The 13,997-nt window shown below is 51.0% G+C and overlaps 1 protein-coding gene across 1 annotated transcript in view; it reads left to right on the plus strand.

The window, feature by feature from the left end:
* The first annotated feature begins 1,447 nt into the window (after positions 1-1,447).
* The window catches only part of ABTB3 (ankyrin repeat and BTB domain containing 3), a 305,219-nt gene continuing 292,669 nt past the window's right edge, over positions 1,448-13,997 (plus strand). Inside the window, exon 1 of the mRNA XM_060023901.1 lies at positions 1,448-3,097. Within this exon, the coding sequence (XP_059879884.1) occupies positions 1,945-3,097 (1,153 nt within the window). The 5' untranslated portion in view covers positions 1,448-1,944. The remainder of the gene's footprint in view (positions 3,098-13,997) is intronic.

The raw sequence follows: 13,997 nt of genomic DNA on the forward strand, positions 1-13,997 counted from the left end.
GCAGCTGAAACACCCAGGACAGTATTGAGTGTTAACAAGATACCAGGCCCCAAATGGAGTCACTTATGCTAAGCTCCACTTCACCAAACTGAGACACTTAATTACAGTTTTGGCTCTCCCAGAAATGGAATCTTAAACTAGTCAATCAGGAATCACCTGATCAGCAGTAGTTAGGTAATCTGCCTTATAGACCCCTGCCATCTCCTAGAGGAAAGTAACCTTGCAATAAGCAGCCTGCTTTTTAACCTAGTATAAATTCCTTGTTCCTTCTCCATTGTGTCTATGAAAAGTCTTTCATTTTGTACAGCTCCTCCAAGCTCCCTTCTATCTGCTAGATTGGATACTGCCAGATTCGTGAATTGTTGAGTAAAGCCAATAAAGAGCTTTAAAATTTACTCAGTTGAATTTTGTTTTTTAACATGAAGGATATGGGCTACCTTCTTGTAGAATGGCACTTCTAAGCTGGAAACTCAGAGGAGAGTCCCCTACAGGCAGAGACAGTGGGAGCTGGTGATCCCCAGGTGAATAAGATATGGTTTCTGCCCTGGTGGATGGGGACAAATAAATAAGACAATGCCACTGGACATAAATGCAACTAAGTCATGCACATATACCATTCTTTATTCAAAAAAGAAAACTCTCCTCTGTGCAAATTTATCCTTTTTAAAGCTGAGCTCTCTGGACCATTACCCACCAGAACGTCAAAGTGGGACATAAGCCTTCCCTCCAGTGTACCCCCAGGCATTTGAAGGATGGGCTCAGCGTCCTCCTTGCTACTGAAGGAACGTAGTTAATGAGTGCTGGTGGCAGACGGCTAACGTCCAGAGACTCAGCCTTCCAGTGATGTCCACTTCCCTGATCCCTCTGCTTGCCTGGTTTCTTAGTTCCCTCCGCTCTGGGGCAAACTGGGGCTGAAAGGGGACCGTATTAATTGGTTTGGGGACCCGAAGGTGGGGGAGGCTGGAGAGGGAGAAGAAATATGCTTTGTGTACTAGAGAAAGAAAAAGGAAAGTGAAATCCGAAACGCAGGGGCAGAAAGCGACCCCAGGCAGACACTTTGTGAACCGCTGGGTGGAGCACAACTCGGTGGGTGGGTGGGTGGGTGGGTCACATGCCCAACCTACCATTCTCCTGTTCTGGTATCAAAGCCGAAGGCTCAAGGGCAGGGACAGCAGAGGAGGGGTGGGGTAGCATCTGCGTCTCTACGCTCCCACAGGTCCCCCAATTCTCAGGCCCTGGCTCCCCACTTCACGGAGCCTCGGTCACGGGCCGGGGGCGTGTATGAGGGGCGGGGCTGCGTGGAGCTGAGGAATAAAAAAAGAGGTAATTAGCATCGTCCAATCCCATTGGCTCTCCGCCGGCCCTGCTTTACATAGCCCGCCCCCTCGGGCTGCCCGGGGCTTGCGGGGTTTTGTAGGGTTTGCAGCTGTCGCGGTCGTTGCTGCGCTTCAGTGCCGGGCGGGCGAGCGCCGAGCGAACCCCGGGCCGGGAACCGGGAGCCGGGGAGCCGAGAGCCGAGAGCCAGCTGCCGGCAGAGGTGCTGCCGCGGGCATCTGGGTCGATTTCCGTCCTACGAACACCGAGGCCGGCGCCCAGTGGTTTCTGCGCCCAGCCCGGCCCGGTGGGGAGCGGGTCAGACAGTTTTATTTTATTTTGGAAGTAAGGGACGAGTCCAGCGTGAGCTTCTCCCCCGGCCTGGCTCGCTCCTCAGCGTGTCCCATCTCCGGCCCGGGCTCTGGAAGATGACTCTCTGCTCTGCCCTGCGTATTGCAGCGGCGACGGCTCGGGGAGGCATCCGAAAGTAGTAACAGTAAGTAGTAGCGTCTGGTGGAAAAGTGAGCCGAGGCGGCGCGGACTCGGTTCTTCCTGCGCCCCGGCGCCCGCTTTTCCTCGCTGCTGCTTCCCCTCGGCTCCCCGGCGGCCGCAGCATGAAGTGGCGCAGCGATGGCCAGGAGAGGTAAGAAACCCGTGGTTCGGACGCTGGAGGATCTGACGCTGGACTCGGGTTATGGTGGCGCGGCGGACTCGGTGCGCTCCTCCAACTTGTCCCTGTGCTGTTCCGACTCGCACCCGGCGTCCCCGTATGGCGGGAGCTGCTGGCCGCCTCTAGCTGACTCCATGCACAGCCGGCACAACAGCTTTGACACTGTCAACACTGCCCTGGTGGAAGACTCCGAGGGGCTGGACTGCGCCGGCCAGCATTGCTCGCGGCTGCTGCCGGACCTCGACGAGGTCCCCTGGACCCTCCAGGAGCTGGAGGCGCTGCTACTGCGCTCGCGGGATCCCCGGGCAGGCTCGGTGCCCCCCGGCGGCCTACCCAAAGACGCGCTGGCCAAGCTGTCGACGCTGGTGAGCCGGGCGCTGGTACGCATCGCCAAAGAGGCGCAGCGCCTGAGCCTGCGCTTCGCTAAGTGCACCAAGTACGAGATCCAGAGCGCCATGGAGATCGTGCTGTCCTGGGGCCTAGCGGCTCACTGCACGGCGGCCGCGCTGGCCGCGCTGTCCCTCTACAACATGAGCAGTGCCGGTGGCGACCGCCTGGGCCGCGGCAAATCGGCGCGCTGCGGCCTCACCTTCTCCGTGGGCCGCGTGTACCGCTGGATGGTGGACAGCCGCGTGGCGCTGCGCATCCACGAGCACGCAGCCATCTACCTGACGGCCTGCATGGAGAGCCTTTTCCGGGACATCTACGCGCGGGTCGTGGCCTCCGGGCTGCCCAGGAGCTGCAGCGGCCCGGGCCCGGGCTCCAGCTCCAGCTCCGGCCCGGGTCAGGGCTCGGGCCCCGGAGCAGCCCCCGTGGCGGATAAGGAGAGGGAGGCGCCGGGAGGGGGAGCGGCGAGCGGCGGCGCCTGCAGCGCAGCCAGCAGCGCCAGCGGGGGCAGCAGCTGTTGCGCCCCGCCGGCCGCCGCTGCCGCCGCCGCCGCCGCCGCAGCCCCACCGGCAGCCGCCGCCAACCACCACCATCACCACCACCACGCGCTCCACGAGGCGCCCAAGTTCACCGTGGAGACGCTGGAGCACACGGTCAACAACGACTCCGAGATCTGGGGGCTGCTGCAGCCCTACCAGCACCTCATCTGCGGGAAGAACGCCAGCGGTAAGTGGCTGCGCGGGTGCTGCCCCCTCCCACCCAACCGGGCCAACTCTCGTCGTAAGTTTGCCTCCCGGCCCCCTCCCGCGCCCTTCCGGTTGCCCGCTGCTGTCTTAAGCCTCCGAGGGAACCGCCGAGCTGGAGGCGGCTAGAAACATCCCTGGTCCCTCCTGCTTTCGGGATCCGCGTACTATACGCCGCTGGTAGGGTCCCAAGTCCGAGAGGGCGCGGTTCCGCCCCGGATTCGGGGCGGGACAGCGGCTGCCTCAGGCAGGCGGTGGGAAGAACCCAGCATCGCTTTGGAGGCACAGGTGTGCGATCATTTGCGCCTAGTACATATTTCTGCCAGAGCCCTGTGTTTCGTTGTTGTTGTTTTTTCATTTTAAACATTTTATTTATTTTTGACCTTGAAGATGCCACATACCCGGGCGCAGGAGTTTGGCTCCTTGGAACTCAGGAGGAGGCGCATTCCGCCCTCGCCGCCCAGTTAGCATACTTCCCCGAGCTCTCGGGGACACCGTCGGTGAGCGCAGGAAGGCAGGGCCCTGCGGCCGTAAAGGCAGAATGTTTGAGAGCTCGCTCGGCCTAGAAACAGTCAGGGAGATGTGGGACCTATAAGCGGGAAGGCTTATAGGTCCCGAGTTTTTTCCGGGGCAGTTTTTGAGGGCCAGAGCTCACAGCTGGTGGCTGCTGCGCAATGGGCAGACCCCCCAGATTCCGACCTCTTGCCTCTGTCGGTTGGCTAGGAGGTGCAGGCGTCACCACTTGGCTTAAGGAGCGCCACAAGGGACCCGGTCAGGATGGGAGTGGGGCGGGGCTCCGAAGGGACTGTCAGTTTAAGAGGTCGTTTCCAGCAGGTTCTGTCATTCCTTCCCGCACCCCTTGTTTTGAAGGCCGGAGCTGGGTGGGTTTGAACCTGCAGTTCTGGTGGCGGAGGAGTGGGGCCCGGGGCTCTTGTTTTGGAGAGCTCCAGCTGGCGGTCCTGCGTGTCTGCGAAAGCCGGAGCTAGACACTTCAAAGCTTCAGTTTTCCACAGGAAATGGTAGAAGCGTAACTGGAGACTCCAAAAGCGAAATAAAACTTTGTTGCATATTCGGCGGTTTGGCTGGAGGTTGCGTGGTTGGAGCTGAAATGCAGTCTTTCTGGGCAGATTTCATTCATGTTGCTGCCTGTCGTTTCCCCGGGGCTGCAGCAGAGATGCGGCGGGCGCGGCCTGGCCTCTTGTGGGTGCCAAGTGTGTGCATAGGAGTGTGTGCGTATTTGTGAGAGTCTGTGTGCGCGCGTCCGTGCCTGTGTATGTAAGTGTGCCTGTGAGTGTGCGCAGAAGCAAGCTGCTCCCGCAGAAGCCCTTCGGAAACAGAACCTCCAGTTGTCAATCCCCTCACCTGGCTTTGGTCATCGTTGGGGGAGGGGAAGGAAGAAGCAAAGCTTGTGTGTGTGTGTGTGTGTGTGTGTGTGTGTGTGCGCGCGCGCGCGCGCGTGCTCGTGTGGTGGGGGCAGGATGGCGACTTCTGCGTTTGATCGCCAAGACTCCTCTGGCCTCCTTGGCAGAGCCCTTCCCCCTCTGCTGCCAGTAGAGGGCTAAACCTCTAAAGGGAGGGTGCCTGTGAGGCTCCCCGTGCCTGCCCACCTCCACCCGTGAACTCCTGATGAAATGGAAACACCTGGGAGAAGGCATTGGTCTTTGTGTGTGCTTCTTCCGGAGGAGGAGTCGGATTCACCTGCAAAACCCAGGAGCTTTGGACTGGACAGTTCTTTGTTTGAAGCCCTACCCCAATAAAAAGTGCAGAGAGGCGTAATTTTCTTCCCTCCGCATGCGCCCACCACCCCTGTTCTTACCTCCCCATTACAATCTACTGGCCCCCCAGACCCTTACCTGCTGGAATCTCCTCCCACTCCTGTGTGTCCTTTGGGAAGAAGGAGCATTCCCCTTTGGGCTCCAGTTTGGGATGCTGGGTACCCTGGTCCAACTCTGCCTTGGTCATAACTCACTTTCCTTCTCTGGGTCTCAGTCTCCTCATCTATAAAATAAGGGCCTAGATCTGTGATACACCCCCAGGTCCTCTTGTAGCTCTGTCTGTTTTTGTTAGTAGCCTCTGCATTTTTCAAATTGGTTTTACTTTTATGATCTTTAACATCTTTTAAAGACAGATTTTGTGTTTATCCTTTTTGGAATAAGTATAATTTGAGGAAGGAGAAGACCGCAGAGCTGGTTTGGGGCAGGGTGAATGTGTGGTGGTTAGGGTTTGCTGCCATCACAGCATTTCCCACACCACAGAGCTTAACTCCTAGGTTTCAGGGCCCCTTCGCCATCTCTTGGTATGAGATATACTGTAATTTCATTGTGATCTCTTCATCTCTTTTCCTTGGGCTTGTTAAAAATGGCAGGAAGCAGTAAGAAATGAACAGTTAATTTCTTAGGTATCTGAAACATACATTAAACATCAAACCTATTTCTTCAACTACTTTGCATGACATTCTTTCTGATATGCAAGCTTTATTAAGGAGCCCATGCTTTACATAACCTTTTTCCCCCTTTAACTCAGTAGCCTCACTTATTCATTCGTGAATTCATTTGTTCATCAATATTTATTGAGCAGCTACTAAATCTAGGGGCTGCTCAAGTACTGACGTACAAGCTAATAACAGCTAACATGCATCCAACACTACTCTATATATTGACCCATTTACTCTTCAACATTCCCTTGAAAAAGTATTGCTATTATCCCCATGATACAGAGGAGGAAACTGAGGCACAGGCAACTTAACTGTTTTTCTCTTTAGTGACAGATGAGTTCCCTGCCTTCAGGCCATCCTCCCTGCCCTTCATTACCTACTCAGTTGACCAAGGCCCTTGATAGCCTGACAGTCCTTCTGTTCTAACACACCATATGTTCCTATTAAACTGAACTGGGCAGTACTGGATTTCACGTTTTTATATCCTCTGTCAAGTCTGAGAGGGCCTGGTACACAGTTGGAGCTTATTAGATGCCTGTTGAGTTGAGCAATCTATTGTGTAATATTGTGCAATGATATCCTGAAAGAAACTATTGAATTCTGAGTTCCTTGAATCATCTTTTCAAGTCTTTTTACCTTGGTTGCCCATTCTTACTGCCATCTCTGCACCTGTCCGCCTTTCTAATTTGCTGCTGCTATGGCTCGAGGAATCAGGAAACGGATCACATGGGACACATGGGGTGATAGCAATGTCTCTTCTATCTATAGGGGTGTGGGTTCAGGGGTACTTGCATTTGTCAAAATGCATTGCATTGTAACGTTAAGATATGTGTGTTTCGCTGTATTGCAAATTACACTTCAGTAAAAAAAGGAAACATAAAAAAGCCATAGGCATCCTTGGATGAAATTTTGTTTTAAATGCAGAAAGAATTTGAAGGGAAGACTGCAAGAGGCAGTGTGGTGTGATGAAAGGGAGAAGGGCTTTACACTTAGAGAGATCTAGCCTCAAATTTCGGCTCTGCCACTTTCTAGCAAGTGACTTAATTTTGCTGAATTTGTTTTTCTCATCTGCACAGTAAGGATTACAAAACAAAAAAAGACATGAAAAAGGAAGAAAACCCAAACCTACCACATAGGGTGATTAAAAACATTAAATCAGATCAGATATGTGAAAACCACTGTCACATAGTAGGCACTCGATAATAATGACTCTTCCTTAAAAAACAGATTATTCAGGCTGGTGATAACAATAATAAGGTGATTTGGAATAGTCTCTTTCATTGCTGGGATCCCCAATCACTTTATAAATTTTAATTAACATGAGCCCTCGCCTCACCAGCACTGGTTTGGTGGGTAAGTTGGTGTTCAGGTCTTTTGCTCATAAACTAAATGCTTACTCAGCAGTTTTGCTGCCTGCCCCCCAGCCCCGCCCATCACCCCGTCCACATCCCCGGAGCTGGTCGCACTGTTCCATGGTACAGTGTTGCTGTGCTGGACAAAAACATCACAGAAGAAACCCAGCTTTTTACAAAGAACTGCAAAAGCTATCTCAGCAGCCAGCCATGTCAGTGTCTGTGCTCACAGAGCATATTTTTAATTAACTAGCTTAATGTAAATTAAAACTTGGAATTCAGGTCAGTGGAGGGTTATTTGGTTTTCTATTCAGATTTGCCAGTTCAGTGCTGGGGCATTTGTAAGTAGAATGTTTCCTGAAACACACCATAAAAATAACAACAAAATAAACAATGGCGGACCAACCTGGAGATCTGGGGTCAGGGGCGGGGTGGCTAATGGCCTTTGAATAGAAGAAAGGCCTCTAATTCTGGGCCTGTTATTATTTGTGACCTTGAGCCAGACACCAAACTTACCTATAAAATGGGTCTGATTATCATTTACTGAGAGGTAAATATAAAATAGTAATTGACTTTGGAGTCAGACACACCCATAACTTGCAGTTTCCCTGTCTGTAAAATGAGTATTATAATAATAATAGCTACACTTGTATAGTGCTTATTATGTGCCAGACACTGTTCGAAGAGTGCTATATGTTATAATTGTTGTCGTTACATTAGCTATTATAGAAGGCAACCCCCAAATCTTAGGAACTTAACACAATAGAAGGTCCTTTCTTACTCACTAAAGTCTGATTGTGGGAGGAGTGTGGTGGGAGGGTGCTGGAGGGTCATTTAAGTACCACGACTGATGGAGAGAGTGCTTTACCTTCAATATGTGGACTTTAGGGCCTTCTTTGGACACTTATCCAGCCCATAGGTAGAGAAAGAAGGAGAGTATGGAGGATCTTAAGAAAGGTGTTATGGGCTAAGCCTGAAAGGAACCTTCATCACTATGCCCATATATCATTGGCCAGATGTGTCACTGGCCCCCTTGGCCACCAAATATCTATGTGCCTCCTTCTTCTCACACACAAAACATGCTTCCCTTCCCCTGAGGGAGGATATTCATGTTCTGGCCAATCAGTGCTTCCAACTTAAAGTGCAAGATCTTTGGGTGAATTCCTGTCCTATCCATGGGATTGAATATGGCTTCTTATGGTTCAGAGACCCATGAGCTAAAAGAGACTCATTATCTTCCCCTCTGTGCCCATATACCATATTGGAGGATAACCCATTAGGAAAAGGCAACAGTGGAAGACGTACAGAAGTCACCGGCCCTTAGGAGTTATGAAATCTTGCCAAGCAGACACTGTGTGACCATGCCCTGGAATTGGGTGAGGTTCCTTGCTTAAGCCCTGATTCTGCTCTCTGGAAGCAGTTTCCTGGTTCACTGTCCTCCATGGTCGTGGCTCTGCCCTGTGGCAGGATTTTCTTTGTCCATTATTCCTCTCGGCCACACTTGAAATGGGTCTTGGGGAATATGACCTCCTTGAGTCTCTAAATCTTGTGTAACCTAGTTCCTGCCCTTGAACTTCAAGGGGCCCAAGGATTGTTTTAATGCTTTAACAGTAAAAGGTTTTTAAAATCCAAGCTTATAGATTTTGCCAGAACAATTCCCACAACACCTTAGTAGGATTTTCATCTATGACGTCTAGTGTGCCAGCAGTCAAAGTTATTTCCTAGACCTAATTCTCAAGCCTGGATTATTTCTTGGCTTTCTTAACCCCATACCTCAATTTCTCACTCAACTTAATGACCGCTACCTCGAGGCCATCAGGCTTATGTCGTGGGAAGCTTATACACTTCATCTGATATTTATTTCACTTAGAAGTCTGCTCAATCTTTACTCTTATTGTTTGGGATCTAGGAATATCGTCTTCTTCATGTCTACACTATTCCTTTCCAGTTTTACTTGCAAACTGACTAATTCATGCCTGAGATCCTCTCTTTCCCTAATACCTTGCTAAACTCAGCCAGGAACGAGCAGCAAACTCTCCTACCATTATTTTTCAGACCTTTTTCCTCTAGCACTTACAGGCTCAGTAGACATGAGTTCTGCCTTCTAAGTTGTGATAGGTGACAGTTTAAGCAAACCTTTTATTGCTGTATAACATGGTGCTCCAGTTTTCCAGCCTCAAGCATCATAACCCACCATCTGACTTCGAAGCCAATGCCACATATGTAAGAAGCCTACTCACGGTGTCAATTTCTTTATTAGTCAGGGTAATGCAAGCTGTGGCATCAGATAAACCCTAGCATCTTAGTGGCTAAACACAATAAAAGTTGTTTTCTCATTCCTGTTGAGTCCCGTTGAAGGTAGGGGAGGGAGGCGCTGTGTTCCATGGAATCTGATGGAGGGTCTGCCCTCTGGAACACGTGACTCCCAGGAGCTTCCAGTGTGGAGGACGGGGATGTTTTTGTAGGAGAGTCTGGGATGTGGGTATATTAATTGCTTCCACATTCCAGACACCAGAATTGAGTCATGTGGCCTCAACTAGATATCAGAGGCTGGGAATTATGGTCTCTGGCAAGGCAGCCACTCCCAGCCACAATTCTGTACTGTTAGAGGGGCATCATTTTTGGTAGAGTGCTAGACATCTCCGCCATCATATATTAACTATTTGAATCCTCACCACAATGATATGAAATAGGTGCTATTATTATTATTGTTCCCATTTCACAGGTTAGGAAGTCAATTAGGAAGTAAATTCAAGAATTTGACTAAGGCGACACAGCTAGCAAGTGTTTGGGTCACATTTGAACCGGGGCAGTCTGGCTCTGGACTGCCTTATGGAATGTTTATGAAGATCAAAGTAATATTAAAATAATAATATGGTGGGTGCAACGTGTTTTCCCCAGTGTCTCGTACATGGTACATACTTAACAACTGTTATCCTTTATCTTTATTATTCTTGTTATTATCATCCTGTTCTGGAAGTGGGATGCTATATGGATTAACAACGAATTGGTGTGAAGCTCTCAGGCATGGTTAAAATATGAATCCAAAAGAGTGGGTGCTCCAGGCAAATTGTACTACATGCCTGTCTTCTCCCCTCTGCCACCCCCTGCATTTCATCCGCTCGGGGAACTAACAGTTGCTGAGCCAGGTACTGCATGGGGCCTTTCACACACGTTAGCTCATTTAATCTTCACACAGTTATTGTGAGGTGGGTGTTTCTTATCCCCATTTTATTGGGGGAGGAAACTGAGGCTCAGACAGGTTCAGTGACCAGTCCGAGATGCCATAGCTACTAAAGGGTAGAGTTGGAATTTGGGGTCCAGAGCCTGTGCTCTGAACAGCTATGGCACAGTGGTGAAATCCAGTTCAAATGAGACTCTGAGAGGATCCCAGATGGACTCCAGGGCAGCTTGAGGAGTGTGTGGAGTGGAAGTGGGGCTTGCCCTGGTGCTGGTGGTCATGGTTGATGATGTTCCTTTGTATAATGTGTGGTCATACGTCTTTTTTAGCCCCTGCTGGCTTCCTCTTCCCTGGCTGCCCCGTGAGTCACTGCCCAGCTGTCCATGACGTTGCTGTGTGGCCTCTTCAGCCGAGACCCCGGAGCAGCAGGTGGCTTTGTGGCCTCCAGGGGACAGCTCCTTCCATATCCTGTCTAGCTGGGTAGGCTCAGTGCCAGAAGGAGCTCAGGCCTTCTTACCAGAACTGAATGTAGAAATCTGAGGCTTGGTGGGGAATCTGTCCTCCCTGAGAATCACAGACTGAGTTTTCCCAGACTCTGGAATTAGGTGGACCAAGTCTCTACCACCCATAAGCCGGGTGACCATGGGCAAGCCAGTTAATCTTTCTGAGTCTCAGTTTCCTCATCTGTTAAATGAGGATAATGGTAGTGCTCCCCCTCCACCACTGAGGGTCACTGGGAGCATGAGTTAATTTATGTAAAATCCTCAGAATAATATTGAACGTATCATAAAAACTCACTGTCTGTTAGCAATTATTATTCTTATTAAACGCTTAAGAAGTACCAGCCTCCTTGCTTAAAGACCTGTCCCCGTCCCCTGCTTCATTTATTGAGTGAAAGGTTTTAAGTAGTTTGCCAGTAACCAGACTTACATGATTTGACCATTCACTAGCTGTGTGATATTGGGCAAGTTACCTAACCTCTCTGTTATTCAGTCTTCTCTTTTGTTAAATGAGAAAAATAATAAAACCTAATTCTTAGAGCTTTGGGGAGGTGCCTGGCATGTAGAAATTGCTTAATAAATGTTGGCATTGTTGGATTTTATTATGTTCGTGAAGACTTTTTCTACAGGCACTGTGTTAGATGTTAAGCAACATGGTCTCTGCCCTCATGGAGATTGCAGGCCTGTAGTGGACTTAGTTTTGTCATCAAACAATCAATCATGCAGATGTAAATTTACAGCTGTGGCAGTAGCTACAAAAGAGAGATGAATGAGGCTGTAAGAGTCTTTACTGAGGCTCTGGATGTAGTCAGGAGTGAGGAAAGGAAGCAAGGAAGAGTGAGGCTTGAATGAGGTTGAAGAATGGTGTATTTGGTTGAAAAGGTAGAAGAGTACTCCATGAATGCAAACAGAATGCGCAAAGGGCCTGTGGCAGAAGGGAGCTCGGTAAGGAGGAAAGCAGCCAGTGTGGCTGGAATGGGAGAACCAAGTGAGTGGAGCTGGTTAGAGGTTGGACTAAGCATCTGCCAGATTAAGGAGTCTGTCTTTCCCAAGGACACTGGAGAGCCTTTGGAAGCTTTTAAGGAGGGAGATGCTGTGATCAGATTTGTGTTCTAAAAAGCTCCTGTTGGCTGCAGTACAGAAAGCAGACAGGAAGGGAAGGGTGAATGTGGGAAGGGCAGTCAGGTATTGTTATCACCTCCATCTTACACAAGAAGAATCTGAGGCTATGAAACATTTAGTAGCTTTCCCAGAGTTGCTAAGACAATAAATGGCAGAGCAGGGATTTGAACTTGAGCCTGAGGGACTTCACATTCCACCTTCCTCCCACCTGTGCCACGCCTCGTCCCAACAGAGCTGCTGGTTCAACTCTCACATTTTACAGATGGGAAAACTGAGGCCCAGAGCGAGATACTGCCTTGCCCAAGGTCACAAGGTCACATGGCAGATCTGGACCAGTATCCCAGGTTTCTGGATTCTTAGCCCATCTCCCCTCCACTGTGATGCATTGTCTCCTCCAAACCAGATCACTCCTGGGAGGCAGAGTGGGGTGAGAGGCTGCCTTGACGACAGACAGCAGTTTTGGAGATTAATTTGCCACCTGGGTGTAACATTGCGGGTTTTTACTCTACGTACGTCTCACAGCAGAAGGGAATGCGAGTCTGGAAGCTTGCGGAGGTCTCCATAGCTTGAGCCAGGGAAAGCAATTACTGTGCAGATCAGGTGTGCGGAAGGTAGAATCAAATTAGTGGTTCCCCAGCGCATTAACGTCTGAAAGCAAACCAGAGCGGCCGCTCTACGGGGTGAGTGGAATCTTAAGGAGGCTGAGGTTGCTTGGATTCAGCGGGGGTTCTTGGGTAGCGTGTGCCATTGTTTCTTCCTAATCCCGGCTCACAGTGCCACCCAGGGGCGCAGGATGTGTGTGACAAACGCGCACACACAGATCACCTCCTGCCCCCCCCCCGCCCCGCCCCGTCTCCCTCTCTGTCTCCCGCTCTCTCTCTGCCTCTCTGTCTCTCTGTCTCTGTCTCTGTCTGTCTCTCCCTCTCCCTCTGTCTCTCTCTCGATACCTCTAAAATGTCAAGTACTGGGCAGCATACATGGATGCATGGTTTTTCCCTCCCTCAGCCCCTTCACTTTGAGGGTTAGGGCCTGGGTTCACCCTTGTGAGCAAAACTACACATGGTTCCTGCCCTCATGCAGCTTGCAGGCCTGAGGCAGGTTTAGTTTATTCACAAAGTATCACCCAGATGTAAAACTGCACCCATGGCAGGACCTACTTAGGAGCGGTTCATGGGGCCCGAGGACAAAGCCCCCTCCGATGCGGGCTGAGTCCAGCTGCCCCTCCCTTGTGCCTCTGGGCTGGCTGTGGCCAGCACAGGGAGACTAGACATTTGGGGCCCGGGGTGGGGTTGGGGTTAAGACTCAAAATTCTCTTCCCATGTTGGAGTTTGCCATCAGGGCCGGCAGGGGAGAAGGACCGGGCATCTCCTCCGCGGGTCGGCGTCTCCGAATTCTGCATCTGTTCCTCTGTCTTTAGAAACCTACCCTCACCCCCACTCCTGCTCGCTCCGCCCTGCAGCTGCCGTTTTGGGGGCCAGTTTATGAGTCCCTCGATGCTTCATATTCAGGTCACGGGGGCAGGCTGGTGCAGGTGTGGGGCCAAAGGCTCAGTTCCAGGGGCCAGGGGTGGGGCCCCAGCCTCTCTCTGCATCGCGACCTCCCCCACGCCTCCCCACCTGCTTCCACTGCTGTTGCTGATTTGGTTGCTGTTCTAAGTCCTCCTTCCTCCCAGCACGAGAGCTGTGGATTAAGGAACAGACCAAGAGCAAGCTGGTGATTTCATGGCCTCTGATGGTCCCATCATGTGGAACCTCTGGGGGCTTCTGGGAGCCTGGGGAGGGGGGAGGAGGGGGTACAGGAGGGGAGGTGAGTCCTCCAGTGAGCGGGAAGACCTCGGCTCAGGTGTAGCAGGGGGTACCCATGCTGTGCGACCTTGGACAGGCTGCCATCCCTCTGAACCTGTTTTCTCATGTAAGAATGGGAAATCATGATACTACCAGGTTCTGGTATTCATACAAAGTTACGTGTCAAAAGAGGCAACACTTTGGAAAACCATTACCAGCACTTAGTAATGGTAAAAGCTAACACTGATTGAGTCATGTGGTTATGGAGGCCAAGAAATCCCACAGTTTGCCATCTGCGAGTCAGAGAACCAGGGCCCCCGGGGGTCTCTGGTATAGGTCCTGGAGTCTGAAGACCTGAAAACCAGGATTTGCTGCCCTCCGGTTTCCCAGTAGCCTGTGCAAAAAAGGAGCCGTCGTGAGCAGATACACAATTCAGTGTGATGGATGAGACAGAGATAAACTAGCTGCTGTAGCTGTTCCTGGGGCTCAGGCCCAAAAGAAATTTCTCAG

Source organism: Delphinus delphis, chromosome 11, assembly GCF_949987515.2.
Source record: "Delphinus delphis chromosome 11, mDelDel1.2, whole genome shotgun sequence".
In the NCBI taxonomy this organism is placed as follows: Eukaryota; Metazoa; Chordata; class Mammalia; order Artiodactyla; family Delphinidae; genus Delphinus; species Delphinus delphis.